Raw genomic sequence first — 17,053 nt, forward strand, 5'->3', positions numbered from 1 at the left:
TGTTTTGAGAAGTGTAACAAGATTTATGAGGATGAGAGGTTAACTCATTAAAAATAAGAAGAATGTGACGCTTCCGTGTTTCATTTAGTTTGTTCGCACTGAAACAAAAAGTCATAAGTCGGGAAATAAGTCCCGTTTATTTGTAACAGAGTCTCACTTTCCAACTGCCTATTTGTCACTTGAAAAGCAAAATCGAATTACAAATTGGCCTTCATTTCTACACCCTTCAGCGCTTCATATCTTTAAATAGCTCAGAAATAACAACACACAAACTTCTGCATGTTTACAATATCATAACATCGAAATTGGAGCTTAAACTTGTACATTGTTGAAACCTCCAAATGATCTTAAAAATTTGACACCGAGGTACACGACACCTCGTAGGCAATCTATATCGTTGAAATTTGTCAAAATACGAGCTATGGAATAAAAGTGCAGCTTCCTCGTCTTCCTTCAGACTTTTTTTTTTGTGTGTGTGTGCGTGTGTCCTGTTGTACTTTTTCTGGGGGGCGCTATTGAGTTATGGCATTTTTGGGACTCCAACGATACGTGAATTTTCACCCGAATACGCACATAACATTTTCGAGCATATTTAAGCATTGTTTAATACATGTCAGCTTTACAGATGCCACGCCCAGTGAGCCCCCATTTATTCCTGGTTCAATATTTCCAGTTGACTTTAATTCATCCTCTATTTGCATCAAAAGTCCACCATTCGCTGAAATAGGGTTCAGGTTGAATAAAATCGCTACTTTAGTTCGATCAAAAGTAGCGCTTTGGTGACATCTTGTGGCGACATTTTTGGGACGGCCGTCTTTAGTTTCTGAGGTGCGGTCATAATTCCAAGCGGAACGTGAATAACTTTGTACTTTTGTTTGCGTTCGGCGTGAAGTACAGTCCGTACTGCGGGCCACGCACGCGTTCACACTGCAGTGCCTCTGACGTCAGCTTGTTGATTTTCTTGCCCTTTCTCAGCTGCCTTCTCCTTCTTGTCATCGCCGCCGCCCCTGTTAGAAAATCATGTTTTAACAACAATGCAGCTTAGCTTTTTGTCGGACCCGAACGTCTGTCTTCTGACTTCTTTTTGAAGAGTTTCTTAAAGGAGCTCCTGAAGCCTCCCTTGTCCTGCTTGCGGCTCCTCTCGCTGAAGGCCGTGTGGTGGTGGTGGTGGGTCTCGTCCTCGCCCCCCCACGGCTGCATGGCGGAGTCCTGACCGGACGGGGCGGGCGTTTAAAAAAAAAAAAAAAAAAAAAAAGTCTTAAACCTTCGCATTTCAAGCCAGTCCCAAAACTCAAGTCGACTCCCGCTTCGAACCGAAGATAAATTCAGATTAGGAAGAAAAATCCAAGACACGATAACGTCAATTTAAAGAGGAAAAACTGAGTTGGGACCGAAATGTGGATTGGCCACTTTATTGAATTCAAGGTCACGATGGTATTTGGAATTTAGAAAAAAAAAAAAAAAAGAAAAGAAAGGAGGGGGGTGGGGAATACCATCGTCACTCAAATTGGGGAAAATAAAAATAGATTACTGGAAAAGAGAAAAAAAAAAAAAAGTCATTACCGTAATTCCCGGCCTACAGAGCGCACCTGGATAAATGCCTCACTGAGTACATTTGTAAAGGAAATACCATTTGGTACATACATACGCCGCAGCTGTGTAAAAGCCACAAGTGCCCACATTGAAACACGAGATGTTTACTAAAAAAGACGGAAGCAGAGAGTCTAACGCTAGCGCCGTGCTAACAGGGCCCGACCGGTAAAAAGTCACTTCCTCGGCACATATATTCCACCGGTCTCGCGCTTCCCTTTTCCGCTCGAGTGGCCCCTTGCGAGCGTTAGAAAAAATGCGCAAATTAGCCGCATGAACCGCAGGGCTGAAAGCGTGTGGGGGAAAAAGTCGCGGCTTATAGGCCGGAAATTACGGTACTAAAGGAAGGAAGTTTCTTTCAGCTTGTACCGCAGCATGACGATTGTTTGGCACAGTTTGTACACCGGATGCCCTTCCTGACCTCTTGGCGGAGTGGAGGCCCCGGTGGGATATGAACTCGCAACCAAACCACTGAGCTACAACACAAACTTGCTCAGGTGTTGAGTTTTTGGGCAAAATCATTTCGTGAGTCGAGCGCACGCCTCCTCCTGCGGGGTTGCAACGTGATCAAAGCGATTTGTGAACATTTGCTCAGTCGGCGTCGCGTTCGAAGGGCACTTTGCGGATCACACGGCAAAAAAAATGTGACGGTTCCCTCGTGATTCCTGCGTCATGTTTTTTTTTTTTTTTTTTCCTGGATGTCGAATCCGAACTAAGAACAATACTCGTGTCTTGTCTTGTTCGGCAAATCCAAGGTTAACGAGCAACTTTTGGGGGGGATTCAAAATGGTCCTCTTTCCTTTTGAATTTGGAACTTTACCGCGAGCTGTCTTGACAACAGACAAACGCGAACGAAAAAATAACACAAAAAGTGGCTTCGGACATTTGCAACAAAATGTGTATTTCGTCCCAAAGGGACGCGTTCAATTCTGACACGGACCGTGGCCTGTTTAGGGTTCGAACTTGGGATGAATGAATTTCTCGTGTGAGCGCAAACGTGTGCACTATTTCAATGAGAAAATGGATCTCCACGAGGACTCGGATCACTTCCTGACGTGAACGAGTGACACGAAGGACCTGAAAATTGGTCGGCGGTCGTCACCGTGCCGAGCAGCCCGTGAAGGTCATCGCCGGGCTTGTCGCCGTCCTTCCTGTTCCCCGGCGAGCCGTGGATCTTGCGGGACGGCGCGACGCCCCCTCTGCTGCCCCTGCTGCCCTGGCGCTCCAGCTCGGCCGCGCCGTCCACCTGCAGGCCGTTCAGCGACTGCAGAGGAGACGCGTCGCGATTTGAGACGGGAACGGGGCCGACTCCGCGCGGGCGGCGGGTGAGCTCACCTTGCTTTTTTTGCGCTGACTGGGCTGAAGGGGGCGCTGGTGAGCCTGGCGCATCAGCGCGGCGGCGTCCGGGGAGGCGCACCCTCGGTTGGCAGGTTTGTCGTAGCCGTTCCCAAAGAGATCCCGGCCGGTCGCCAGGTGGCGCGACGGCGTGGCGGGACCTTTGGGGCACTTGACGAAGGCGATGTCGACGGACGAGTCGGACGAGGCCGAGGAGCAGCAGTCGAACGCGGACGCCTCGTGCGGGGAGGCCCCGTCGTCCTCGTAGAGGCGCTCCATCCCGGGCGGGTCGGGAGGAAGGAGGAACTCCTCCAAGGCGTCGGCCAGAGCCGAGCCCGGCTGGACTTGCCGGAATTCCGAACTTCTGGAGAGCGGCGGGTGCTGGCCGGAGCGTTCGGACGCGTCGCTCTCGGGGATGCTGCCCAGACCTGGAATCCAAAAGCTCGCTGGATGTTCCGAATCAGAATGTGCCGACCGCTTGCGCGTCACCTGCGGGTTTGTGTTTGCGCGGGTCCGCCTCGGGGCTGTAGTACGCCCACTCGGGTCGGTAACAGCTGGCTTCGGGCTCGCGCTCGCGATCCCGTTCGTGGAAGCGGTGGCCGGACTGGATCTGCTCCAGGAGCCGCTGCTTGCTGTGTTTGGCCTGGTTGCTGTGCTCGCTGTACACGTTGAACGGCACACGAGCGCATTTTTCTCTTATTTAAACATTTAGCAAATAAGGCGGACATTTTCTTTTTATCAGTTCCTCAGACGATGCAGAGTTTCAAAATCAAGCATTGTGTGACTAGAAGCACATTTTGGTACCCGACCGGGATGCTGTCGTTCCACATTTGGACCGACCCAAATTGGGAAATTTGTTTGGCGTTAGTCATACCTTGCTGTGATGCTACAGTAGCTTTCTTTAGCATTAGCAGCTACCAGAATTGTGTCTTTTATTAAGCGTTAGCGTCCACCAAAAAAAAAAAAAAAGCTCCCTTTTTTTTTTTTTATTTAGGATTGTACAGACCCAAAATGCAAGTTTTGTTTGGGACATTTCATACTAATTACCAAGACAATATTTCTGTAGTATGAGCAGCTGCCCGTTGGTTGTAGCAACCCGAAAAGCTCAATTCTGCCCAAAATTGTAAACTTCAGGATTAGCACCAGCCAAGTAGTCGTCAGTACCCAAAAGGCGAGCTTAGTTAAAAACTGCCAAGCGCTCATTTCTACCGATAACTGTTAACGATATGAATCCTGCGAGACGCGAAGTCACAAACGCTAACGCCAGAGCATCGAGGAACGAACATCTGACGCAACGACTTTGCCCCTAAAGCGGCAGATCGGATTTATTCACAGCCATCCATTTTGATTCCTTTTTCCACTTTCAGAATTGCTTTTTGTAACGCTAAGCTAACTCTCCACTTAAGTTGCTTTCTTCTGCCATCTGGTGGCTTGGAAGAGAAATTTTGCCGTACTTACAGGAGGGCGCTGCCCCGAACGTACGAAGAACCTTGAAGGCCGCCGTCCACGGTCCGCAGAATCTGCTTCGTTGGCGACCTGCGGGGAGACGCGCGTGCACGTCCTCCGTCTTTACCTCGGTTGTGTTTCCATAACTTTTGCGTTAGACTCGAGCGTGCTGACCTTTTGACCTCCTGGTTGCGCTGCAGGAGGTGCTGCTGCTGGCCGGAGAAGTTGCGGAGCTGCTGGATGCACAGCAGCAGCAGGACGTGGTCCGGGTGCGAGGAGTCCGTCTGCCTCAGCAAAGCCTGAACGCCGGCGACGCGCACGCGTGCAAAATACACGCGTGACACAAAAGCGGGCCGCCCGTGGCCATCGCCAGTCGGGCCGAAAATAATACTCAATCAGAAAATACGATCACTCTCGAGTGGAGTCCCCGAACGTCCAAAAGTGCCGCCCCCCCCCCCCCACCCCCGGGAAATGAAAAAAGGGAAATTCTCGAGTTAATATCGATAAATATGTCTTTCCGACACTTTGGATCGATGAGTAATTTGCAAAATGAACGGACCCAACGTGGAGGGAGACTGACGACAAATACTCCATCGGGGAAAAATAGCAAACTGGCGAAATTCAATTCATTTTTGTTTTGATAAATAAACATGATTAACCAATTGTTTTGCAAAATACATTTTCAAAGTTGTTCATGTAAAAGTTGATTTTAATAACATTCATCATCCATCCATCCATTTTCTTTGCCGCTTATCCTCACGAGGCTCACGGGGTCCTGATAATTCCGCAATTATATAAGAATAGTTCAATGTTTAAAAGTGAATCTTGCTTATGCAAACATACATTTTGTGTTATACTGTACTTATCGATACTTAATAATCAATGAGGCGGCTATTTAATGAAATCGTGCACGTATCGTGTATTTTTGAGACGCGTCACCTGCAGCAGCTGCAAGTATTCGGGGATCCTGTGCACGGGTTGGAGGAGCAACGTCGGCAGGGAGGGTTTGGATTGGTCGCCCGTGATGTCACTCTTTTGGAAGAAAATGGCAGCAATCCGCGGTCCAGCCGGCCAATCAGGAAGCGAGAATGAGAGAGGACGTAAACCAACGTGGCTTGGTCCGTTCTGTCCAGAAATCTCCTTTGTGTGGACCAAAAGTATTGGGACGGCGTTCTAACGACCGATTAGCACGTTTTGTCCTTCTGTCATTTTTACTTTTTCCAGGGAGACGTTTATGGGACGATCGTGTCAATTTCCCCAAATAATCCAGATTGGTTATTATATTTGTGCGCTTCAAAGAGGTTTAGTAGTCCAGCCCCTGATTGGTTGAGTCTACTGTACGTCCCAAGACTTTTGTCCATTTCTTGCATGTCGCCCCCCCCCAAATTGGGTGCAAAACTTGACATTGGTTAACGTGACACCGTGTGCGCGTTTGACCTCCAGGAAGGCCGAAGTCGCGGCGGGGTTGGAGGTCAGCATGCCGACCACGTTCAGGCACTCGGGCAGCTCCTGCAGGTAGGACACGTACAAGTCCAGGAAGTCGCTCTGCGGAGGACGGAAGGGGTGGAAAACCGGTTCACGTCCGAGTCCGCTTGTTTTAACATTCAGTACAAGGGCGAGGATTGTTTGCCAACTGCGATGGGATTGATTTGGATCCGGTTTTTTTTTTTTTTTTTTTTTTTTAAACGGTCCAAGGATTGGGACTGATTAGGGACGGCAAAGTCACGGGGGCCAAACTTTTGACCTCCACGCATTCACATTTATTACAGAAAGATTGCAGTCTTGGACTAAAAGAACAATGTATGGTGGAAATGCACCGATTTAAAAAAAAACTTAAAAAAAATGTAAACTTTTACTTTAAAAACAAATACTACGATTACATGTCTCATATAACTTATTGAAGATATTTTAGAAAAAAGATCATGTATTTGACAAAAATGTATTTTAACACAACACTATGTGTATAATATACAAATGTTTTATTGAATATTTTCTTGATCAGAGTAGTCATGAATTTTAATATTACCAGTATATTTATGAATAATTCAGTCAACACTTGAAATGTAATCAAGCTATGAATTTTTTTATATAATACTACTATTACATGTCTCATATAACTTCTTGAAGATATTTTAGAAAAAAGATCATGTATTTTGCAAAAATGTATTTTAACACAACACTATGTGTATAATATACAAATGTTTTATTGAATATTTTCTTGATCAGAGTAGTCATGAATTTTAATATTACCAGTATATTTATGATTTAAAAATGAATAATTCAGTCAGCACTTGAAATGTACTCAAGCTATGAACGTTTTTATTTGTTTAAAAGATAATCAGATGAAATGTATAAAGGTCTGTTTTGTCAATTTTCGACGCGATTTAAATCATGCTGATTTTATTGACGATGTTTTTCTTCGCACACTTTCCTAATCCAGTATATTCTTCTTTGTCACTAAATTGGTGTCAGGTCAAGGCCAGTCGGTGTTAATTTGAGCGCTTCTTTGGCGTGCGGCGGGCGACTACCTCTTTGCTGGTGAGCCTGATGAAGATATCTCCCATGATGCCTTGCCACTGGCAGCGGAGGACTCGCTCCTGCAGGGTGTGCAGCAGGTCCAAGTGCTGCTGGATCAGGAACCTCAAGGAACTGGGGAAGGGACTGCGGCCGCCGACGGACGGAGGCCGGGGGCGTGGTCAGCGGGCAAACATCATGAGGCCCCCCCCACCCACCCCCCACCCCCCACGGTGCTGCTGCTGCTGCTGCTTGTAAACACGTTCACGGACGCTAAAGCAGCAATTACTTGATTGAATTTCTTCATTTCCTGCCTTCCACTTACTGGAAGCGTTCAAATTTGATCCCGCGCGCGCGTGTGTGTGTGTGTGTGAACTAATAATGCAGTCATGGCCCACGTTGACTTTTTTTTTTTTTTTCCTCGCGTTCTGACCGTTTGTCCTTTGGGCCGAGCCCCTCGGAACCGTTGAAGGTGATGTTGGCCTTCAGCAGCAGAGACAACTGCGACACGTAGATCCTCTCCGACTCCAGCAGTTCCAAGGCCGCCTTTTGTCTCAGACCTGACCACAAAAAAAAAAAAATTCCAGCAAGAAAAATACAAAAAAAAAAAAATAAATCCACAAGTGGCGAGAATGGATTTTCTTTTATTTTACTTCTTTTCAGTTCATTTCATTTACTTTGATCTTTTTCTTTTTCTTATTTGATTTTTAGTTGTTTAAATCTTATTTTATTTTGCTCTTGTGTATTTTTTTTTCTTTATTTGTTTTCTTTTAAGTCCACTTTACATGACCATAATTGATTGTATTTTGTTTGTTTTGTGTTCTCTTTTTTTCTGTATTTGTATTTTACCTTATTTTATTTGTTATACTCTTACTGTTTTTCTTCTTTTTATTGCTTGCTTGCTTGCTTTTTTTTTTTTTTTTTTTTTTTAATGGGCCTCTATTTATTTAATTATTTATTTTTAATTCCAACTCCCCGAAACCCTGTGAGGATAAGTGGCAAAGAAAATGGATGGATGAATTCCAACTCTTATTTTGTCTCGTTGAAATTTGTGTATTTCATGTTTTTCTCTTTTATCTTAATGTGCTGCTTGTTTTCAGTATTTTCTGATCAAATCTGAATTCTGTCTTAACTGAACTCGCACAGTTTTATCTTTTCATTATTTTAGTGTCAGTATTCATTTATCATCCATATGTTTGTATCTGATGCTATTTTGTTGAATTTCATCCACCCATTTGATTAGGTACACATGCTCCTAACCTCCCATGGACGGACATACACGCTCTTTTTTTTTTTTTTTGCTGTTGTCTGCGCTTGCGTTTTGCCTCCGTGCGGCTTTCTTTGGAATTTTGTTCGCGTCCACAATGTGCGCTTTGGTACCGTTTTCCTCGAGGCCGTCGGTGTCCTCGCCGCCGTTCCCGTCGGCCCACCACGCCGGATTTCGGGATGAAGGACATCGCTGTTGCTTCTGCTGCTCACAGGCGGACGCTGTGGAAGATTAATGTCGTAAGCAATAAATAATGTGCCCAATTATTATAAGCGATTCTTTTTACTAACCCCTCTTGGACGTAGCTGAACTTTGTATAACCTCTCTCCTCAGATAACGGTCAGTCGATAAGGACATCATCGTAGCTAAAACTGGCGATATTTGTCAGGATGTTTTATGATTTCGATATTCTGAAAGGGTTACTTGTCAGGATCATTTGCGAGCGAGATAAGATCGACGGCGGAGACACGCTGGGGCAGCTGGTTAGAGTGTTGGCCTCACAGTTCTGAGGACCAGGGCTCAAATCCCGGCCCTGCGTGTGTGGAGTTTGCATGTTGTCTCTGTGCCTGCCTGGCTTTTCACTCTGCTGAGACCCCATCAGAAAGAGCGCCATCTTAATCTAAGACGATCACGGTTTCGAGGTGGAGTTTGAGCTCAAGTGGGCCAGTCCCAAACTCAATTGGATACAAGCACGTTGCTGTGTTTGCTCCAGGCCTTCAATACATTTCCAGATCCAGCTGAATGCCGAGTTGGAAAGTGATTGGTTCACGCTGGACGCAGCCACATGGCCACCATGAAAGGGTGTGCAGACTTGTGCAACTGAATTATCCTAGTTTACGGCTTTTCTCAAAATTCTCCGATTGAGATGTCGAGGACGTAACGCTCATTAAAAGCTTTGAAAAGATTTTTCTTGCTCTCTCTTCTTTTTTTTTTTTTTTTTAGATGACAAAAGCCTGGCACTTGAAGAGGGGTGTGTAGACTTTTTCTAAGCACCATCGAGTTGCTCACACTGCGCGGCCGCGAAGCTCCTCTGCGACTCGGCAAAGTAGCGCTGGATGACGCTGAGCTCCGACTGGCCGGCCGCCCGGACGCGCTCGTCCTCAGGTGCGCCCGGCGCGTCCGACTTGGGGCTTTTGCCGCTTTCGGAACAATCAAGGGGGGGGGGGGGGATAAGTGAGCGACGGCCCGACCGGTTCGGCGTTTCAGGCGTCGGGCCTACCGGCGCGCGAGCCCGACGGGCGCGTCCGCCTGCAGCTGCTCCAGCTGCTCGGTCAGCTCTCGCTGTCTGTCGGACACGTCCTGGATGTGGAAGAACGCGGCGCTCAGCTCCTCCTGGAAAGGGAAAGCGGTGGACGGTTTTGGGCATGGTCTGGAGGTTGAGGATATTGGACGGGTTTAGGGCCCGGTTGGTTGGGGGGAACGTACGTCGAAAAAAGTTAGGGCTAGCGACCTTAAGTTGGTCCCAGTTTGAAATGCTGCATTTGGGTCAGTAGTTGTTGCTTTTTTTAAGTCGTTTTGCTGTAGTCGGAGGTTTTGTAGGTAAAAGCGAGCTTTGAAGTCTCGGGTGGGCTTTGTCGGTCGGTGGTGTGAAGTCAGGACCAAGTCGGTCAGTGAGTGGGTAGCGAGATCCCCACCGAAACTGAGGCTCACCGAGGTGGGCCGCTGCAGTTCGGGCGGGTCGGTCAGGAAAGTTCGGTCGCTGACCAAAGCGCAGGGGCGCACTAGTAGCCTGGTGGGAATGTCCAAAGCCGGAGACGCTTGGCTCTCTGCTGCTCGCGTTCAGCAGTCGGATGTCGCTCGCCCACCTCCGACCAGAATACGTTCGTCGTGTGTGATGGGTGTGGGGGGGGGGGTCACCTTGAAAGTATTGAGCGAGTTCTTGAGGCCCATAATCTTCTCGTCCACCTGGGTCCGGTGGGCCCGCAGGCTCTCCTCCAGCCGCCGGTCCTCCCGCCGCAGCTCCGCCAGCAGGCCCTGCGGTCGCGAGGTCAGCCCGTAATTCGGCCGTCGGATGATTCGTTTCCTTTCGCTTCGAACGCGTTCAGCGAGGAGACGACTTTGTTTACGGCAAACGGTTATAGTGTCAAGTACAAAAAAAAAAGAAGAAGAAGAAGAACACATGCTCCCGGCCTGATGCCTCTCACATGACAGACGGAAAAGATGGAGGACGGAAAGCGTGAGAGACAGAAGGCCTTGTTCCCGGGAGCTGATTCGGTCATGAGGGAAGCCAGACGGGCGGCGGCCCCGAACGGAACATTCGTACGGAGCGCGCCGTGATCTTATCGCAGCGTTACGCCGTTAAAAAGTCCCGCTCGGCTTTGGTCGACGCCGTTCGCGTCTTCATCGTTGCCGTTGACGCAAACTGCGCTTCACTAAAACGCTTCCGAATAATAGCGCTGAGACGGAAACGTTTGAGTCGCATTTTCATCTTCAAATTGTGAATTCTGATAGAATTTTGATGGCATAAAATGAAGATTTTTTTTCTTTTTTAAGGTTTAAGCATCTCAACAGTTAGCTTGAGCGTTGAGAGCGTCTTACCTGGGCTAGCGCCACGTTAGCATCCTGCACGCTTTCGTCTTCTTCTTCATCTGGACAAATAAAACACGTTAATGGAGTTCGCTATAGAAAATAATAAAACGTATGTTTTCATGTCATTTCCAAAAGGAGCCACAAGATGGCCCCAAGTCAAATTTCTTCACCTAGCAGAGACCTGACAATATGAAGCTCCGCCCCTCACTTCAACATAGCTGATTCATACCGAGATGCAACAAAAGCCATATTTTAAAATATTCTGGAATTGACTAATTTACATGTTTATCAAGAAACTAAATTGGGGGGGAGGGGCTTCATTTGTATATCTATACATTTTTTTTTAAATATGAGGGCTGCATGACGCCAGTGAACTCAACTCAATTTCACAACAATCAGCAATTTGGTAGATAATGAAAAATTGTTCAGCAAAAACATGACGTTTACCATCAAAGTAGATATAAAAAAAAACCAGAAATACACATTTGACTGCTCGCTTCATGTTAAATACAGTTCAAAACATCACCGACGGACATGCTAACGTAACTAGCATCGCTGTACTCGTATTTAGAATCAATTCAGTAATGGATGTTTGAACACAGTTAGTGCTGCAACGCATGTAGACAGACAACATAACAAAATTCACAGGCACGTATTCTTTATCGTCTGTGACGCACGGCCATTATTACTGCATCTTACGAGAATGCCCCCCGGTGGTCAAGTTATGCACACCAGACTGGGGTCACGATTAATTAATAATGATGGACAAACTGTACATTAGAGTTATTACTTTATGCTTTCATGGAGAACACATTTTGAGGCTTGTTTTTGCGACTCAAGAACAGATTAATGGCATTTCCGTTTGATCCGAGCACAATCGTATCGGGCATGGCTCTCAAGCGCAGCAAAAAAAATGAAATACATTTTTTTTTTAAATGTTTTAAATCACTCAAATTGCAAACCGTGACCGTTGACTCACTGCATGATGACGCTAATATTATACGCACGCGTGGCGTCGCTCGTTCTTAGCGGCCCCGAAGGCGGCACGTTTGCGACGTCGGCCTCGCGACGGCTTCGCTTTGCGTCCCGCGAATGTCAAAGGTCAACTCCTCATACTAACTTTTCCGTCATGTGACTTTATTTAGATGAATAAAAGATTTATAGCCCCCATTTGATAGGAAACTTCCTAAGCCGTAAAAATTAAATTCCCACCTGTACACAATAAAATGGACATCTGGAACTCATAAAGATGTTTTTTGTGCCCCCCCCCCCAGCCCCAAAAGTGTTTGATGTTGGCGTGATTTATGGCCCCCGCCACTTCCTAAGCAATAAAACAACAAAAGCACGTAAAATCCACCAAAATTTTATGACATCCTGTTCTAGGGAGATTTAAAAAAAAAAAAGTAATTCAAGCTATAAAATTTAAAAAAAGAAAAAAAAACATACATCTGGAAGTCATGAAAAAAATATTTTGATGACAAGATGCATGTTTTTTTTTTTTTTTTGTAGGAAAACGGACAAACATTTTGCGTTCTTGTAATTTCCCCCAGTAGGCAACGTGGGGCTTTCGATAAGAAGCCATCGATTTATGCCCCCCTCCCCTCCCCTGCCCTGCCCTGCCCTGCCAACTAATTCCCGCCACTTCCTGGCCTCCGGACAAACTACAAGATCATCAGGAAGTCGTAAAATATTTTGAGGACGTCAAAGTGCGCGCTTCTTTTTTTTCCTTCTGCGGAAGACGGAAAAACTTCTCCCATTCGTGGAATTTACGACTCGCAAAACTTTGCGAACACAACGTAGATAAAACGCGATTTACGGCAAGAAATTCTACACGCGGAATCGTTTTGTGAAATAGTTTCCGAGCAATCAAAAGGTATGAAGATGCCTGTGGAAAGTCTGGATTTTATTTTATTTGTTTTTTTGTTGTTTTTTTTTTTTCCGAAGCCGATAGACCGTTTTCGACCACATGACTACATCCGGGGCACGCGGCCATGTTGGATGGGTTCACGCAACGGACGCGCCGTTCACTCTAATGCTTTTGCATCCAGACCAGAGTTACACAAATGTTCGTACGGCTGTTAAAAAAGTGACGCATGATGGCTAAAAAGACTTTGGAAAGTTATCGGTGCTGATGAGATGTTGTTTCAGGAAACGCCGATGGACAATAGCAAGTTTCTTTCGGCTTGTCCCTTTCGGCCAAATGCCTTGGAGAAACACAAATGGAGCACACAAATGTGGGCGTGGGTAACCTACCCAGACATCGTCCACTTTCTCCTCTTCTCCACAAGCGCTTAAACCGTGGACCAACTAAAGAATGACAACAGGTCTGGAGGCCTACAAGCAATTCATCAATGGCTGGGCATCTTCATCCGTTGTTAGCAACCTGCTAAGGTTAGCGTACCGCACAATGCAATTGAAATATGTACAGCGTTGTGTTCAATTCTGAAGATTATTATTTTCGTTGTTGATACCGAGAAGGCGAAAGAGAGAAGTTCGAGCGGGACGAGTCCCAAGTGGAGCCCGCACCTCTTTCTCCACTTCAACGGCTACATTTTGAACTCAACTTGCGAAACAGCTAGCGGTGCGCTAACTTATTATAATAAAACAGAAAATACACTCGCACTCACGAGTATTGTGCTGGACTGCTAGATCGGCTCCGCTAATACGAGACAGCGCCGGTCGTCGCCGTTTGGTTGCTAACGGCTCCGTTTTCTCGCACCGGTTCTTGATCACAGCTGGCAGTCAGAAGAAAGACGCCCGCTTTCGTTTGAGCAACCGATAACGTGGCAGCGCGCCGCCGTTCATGCGCCTTTCGGAAATGATTCCTGCTTAGTTCCGGTTCGTTGACTCGAATTCACCCAACCAATATGGCGACCGCGTTCTGAACCGGAAGGTGTGGTCAGGTCAGTCTATAGCGACGTTGGGTCCATTGGACTTTCCAAAATGATGCGTGCGACGCTCGGCGCAGAAGGAGCTGGTCAGCCGCGAGGGGAAACGCGAACGCGATTGTTTGCCGTTGCTTAAACGGCTGCGGGCTCGTCGTCTCGTTTCCGTGTCACCGTGACGATGTAGCGGTTGCCGTCAGCTTCATTTCGTGACGTCCGTGTTGCATGAAATAGGAAAAAAAAAAAAAAGGGGGGGGGGGTTGGGGTTGAGGAGATTTCGCTTCCCTTGTGCGCTTTATTTGCGGCGGTCGCATTTCGCCAGCTCGCTTCACGTTTCAAGCACAACACGTGTCATGTGATGTCTTTTCGGAGGCAGTTTCCACAAAAACATGTCAAATTTATTTCCAGAAGAAACAAAACAAAACAAAAAAAGGGCAGAAAACAACAACAACAACAACAACTGCAAAGCAAACGACTGCTTATCACGCATCCGACATTTTTCATGTTGAACGGGTGCTCCAATACTTTTGTCCACACCTGAGAAAAAGCCCCCCCCCCCCCCCCCCCCAAAAAAAAAAAAAATCTTTTCAGGGTTAGTAAAAAAGAGTTTTGTGCATAACTGAGAGCAAAAATAATTTGGAGGCCAAAGCACATTTCATATTGTGTACTTTTCCTGATTGTCTGAACTTAAATATCAAATATGATATGAAATATGAGTATGAGTACTTTCCCCCACTTTGCTCACGTCAGTCGCGACCGTGTTGATGGGTCGGTTATTACTTTTTGCCGTCCATATCGCAGGAAGTGTGTCTCCCGAACTTCCCGTTTGGCGCCCGACCGAGCGAAATGAATGAAAAGGATTTTTCGTACCTTTTGGGTTCGGCGTGGCGTCTTCCGGGCGGTCCTGCGCGTCGCTCATGTTCGAATCCCTGCAGTGCGGGATCGCTCGGCAGGCGGATGAAAAGGACGAGGGCGGGGGCGTCCCTCCCCAGCGAGCTTGCAAGCAGCAGGCCGGTCCTGTGATTTGTCTTGTGCGCGCGCACAAACGCCTCCTTGTTCGCGCACGCGGACGTGACGGCGTCGAACCGCAAACGGATCGCGGATGGGCGCGTCGTGCCAAAAGTACCCAAGCCCTGGAAATAACTCGAGAAGGAAAACGCTCACTCGTGGGCCACCCCCACGCGTGTTTTGTCGGCTGTCTTGAAAGGAATGATTTCATATTAGTCGGAACAATTGACTTAGTTGATAACATTTTTCCAATACAATCTTGTTTTTTTTTTTTTTCCTTGAATGAAGGAAGGAGGCAGAAAAAGTCAACCGTCTTAAAATAGTCATAGATTTAATATTGAGTATTTTGGTTTTGTTTTGGGGTTTTTTTTTTTTTGTTTTGTTTTGTTTTTTGGTTCCCTATCAATCTACTCCAGCGGCAGAAGTGGGCAAAGCTCGTTCCACGCTGCGACGATGGCGATCGTTTACGATCTTGCCGAAATGTGAAAATAATCGCCGATGTTTGGAGATATGAAGCACAAAAGATTTCAAAGAGAAAACAAGCTTGCTATCGCAATAGGCACATGTTGCATTGGAAAATGTATCTTCAAATTGGGACCAAAAAAAAAGCATTTTTCCTGATACACATCAGTTTTCAAGTGACGATCGTGGACGATCTTGCACAATAAAATCCCAGCAGAAGTGATGAAAATAATAACATTTTTGTGGGCTTGCACCGTGTTTCCATCCTTTCTTCTTTTCCTTTCCTCTCCCTTCTTTTCGTCCCCCCCCCCATTCTGATTTCATCCTTTTCTGGACACGCGGGTTCCCCCTGCTGGTTACGCCTGTGCATTACACCGTGGACGCTCCCGAAGGAGGCCGAAAGAAGTTCTGCCGCCTTCTTTTGGGACTACACCGCTGCACAGGAATCACTGATGGCCCCATCGACATCTTACAAAGTTGAGCGAGTGGGCGTCGGCAGCCCACCGGGCACCGGGCACTCGACTACCTCAGTCACAAGGTCGAAATGAGCAAACAACACCATCCTCCGTCCACGGGGGGCACCGCAGGGATGTGTCCTCAGTCCCCTTTCCGTATGCCATCTTTAGACACGAGCTCTCTACCGTTCGCCCCACCGACGCATTTCTCAAATTTGCCGCCACCGCCGCCGCCCTTGCGGGACTGATCGGGCACAAGGACGAGTCCGCCTACAGTCCAGGGGTGTCTTTTTGTCACGGGCCGCATTGGAGGTACGGTTTCTCTCAAATGGTCGTCATGACTTTGAAAACGCATCAATGTTTCAGTGTGTTGTCATATTATGAAATATATTCTGGAAATTGATTGTGAAATTAGTATAGGTTTTTTTTTTCCAACTATTGTTAGGGTTACTGTGAAAATGGGTTTGGTGAGCCTTCTCCCCCATCCCAAAATGCTCGCAATATCTCAACGTATGTCATTATTCATGACATATGATGACTTCAAAACTTGGTACAGATTTTAGCAAGAATTAAGGAAGTTGACGCACATGACGTACTTTTGCGGGGCTGCAAAAAAAAATGATGTGTCGGGCCAGATGTGACCCCCGGGCCTCAAGTTTGACACCTGTGGTCCGGCATCTCGGGCTCAACCTTCAAACAATATCTTTAAGTCGGACAATTTGACAAGACATTTGAAAAGAAAGTTGTCGTCCAAACCCTTTGAATCTTTATGGATACAATCAAGCTATTGTCAAGTCACAGTTGATGATGATTAATTGTCCATAAATTCATTTGAATAATTATTTTGCATAAAGTCATATCAGAATATTTCCATATTCACAGATGTGGAGGTATTTTTATGCAATTATTTTTCAGTACATTTTTAATACAATGAGTGATTTCGCCTTAACCCATTTAATAAATATTATCTGATTGTATTTTATTTTAGTGAATGAAATTGTCCGATTGTTTGGAACCTCACAACACATGTGAAACATTCTTTGGGAGTCATTCTTATGTAACATTTTCCATGCCTATAGAGTATACTGTACACATACATACATACATACACATATGTATGTATGCAGTCTTTCTCCACGTGCTGCGACGTTGTGGCGACGCATCTGCAGCGGGGGAAACGCCGCGTGCAGCTGCTTCTTTTATCGGAATATCTGCATCCTGCTGTCAAAAGATCACTTGGACACGTGTTTGCAGTCGAAAGCAAACGAAGAGTAAAAACGCTGAGAAAATGTCAGCGCGTGTCATTTAAATGTTAGCGCACTTCTGGAGCTTTGTCTTGTGACATTTAACTACACCAACACACACACACACACACACACACAAACTTGTGTTGTTCCATGCAGGTCAATCTTTTTTCCATGAGTGTGATTTTTTTCACAGCACAAAAATAATTTAAAATTAAAATTCAACCCACACAATCACGTAAAATAACACTTCAACCCTCCTCTTATCTGTTTTGAATTTTTGCAAAGGACACATATTGGCGGCATTTCGAGCCCATT

General features: G+C 46.3%; 1 protein-coding gene and 1 long non-coding RNA gene across 2 annotated transcripts; one reads left to right on the forward strand and one right to left on the reverse strand.

The window, feature by feature from the left end:
- Positions 1 to 226: 226 nt before the first annotated feature.
- On the reverse strand, positions 227 to 14,787 carry arhgef33 (Rho guanine nucleotide exchange factor (GEF) 33). Its single transcript, XM_061836158.1, has 17 exons — positions 14,437 to 14,787; positions 10,691 to 10,740; positions 10,010 to 10,126; positions 9,372 to 9,484; positions 9,161 to 9,291; positions 8,266 to 8,373; positions 7,319 to 7,445; positions 6,900 to 7,032; positions 5,809 to 5,916; positions 5,311 to 5,403; positions 4,546 to 4,670; positions 4,384 to 4,461; positions 3,415 to 3,584; positions 2,926 to 3,353; positions 2,693 to 2,854; positions 1,079 to 1,209; positions 227 to 1,007 (listed from the first exon to the last, which is right to left on the reverse strand). Exons 1-17 carry the CDS (start codon positions 14,783 to 14,785, stop codon positions 923 to 925), a joined length of 2,508 nt encoding a protein of 835 aa, XP_061692142.1. The 5' UTR covers positions 14,786 to 14,787; the 3' UTR covers positions 227 to 922.
- Positions 5,385 to 6,975, forward strand: LOC133509346 (uncharacterized). Its single transcript, XR_009797294.1, has 3 exons — positions 5,385 to 5,489; positions 5,815 to 5,886; positions 6,844 to 6,975. It is a non-coding gene; the product is annotated as an uncharacterized LOC133509346 (long non-coding RNA).
- Positions 14,788 to 17,053: the final 2,266 nt, after the last annotated feature.

This window comes from Syngnathoides biaculeatus, chromosome 12 (assembly GCF_019802595.1).
Source record: "Syngnathoides biaculeatus isolate LvHL_M chromosome 12, ASM1980259v1, whole genome shotgun sequence".
NCBI classification, from domain to species: domain Eukaryota; kingdom Metazoa; phylum Chordata; class Actinopteri; order Syngnathiformes; family Syngnathidae; genus Syngnathoides; species Syngnathoides biaculeatus.

Excerpts from the sequence above, each read along its gene's own strand:
- arhgef33 (XM_061836158.1), bottom strand. The coding sequence starts at position 14,785 with ATGAAATCATTCCTTTCAAGACAGCCGACAAAACACGCGTGGGGGTGG. Across the intron at positions 7,033-7,318 it reads CTCGGCCCAAAGGACAAACG|TCCCTTCCCCAGTTCCTTGA; the intron begins GTCAGAACGCGA and ends CGGCGGCCGCAG. Across the intron at positions 4,462-4,545 it reads CGCAACCAGGAGGTCAAAAG|GTCGCCAACGAAGCAGATTC; the intron begins GTCAGCACGCTC and ends GTCTCCCCGCAG.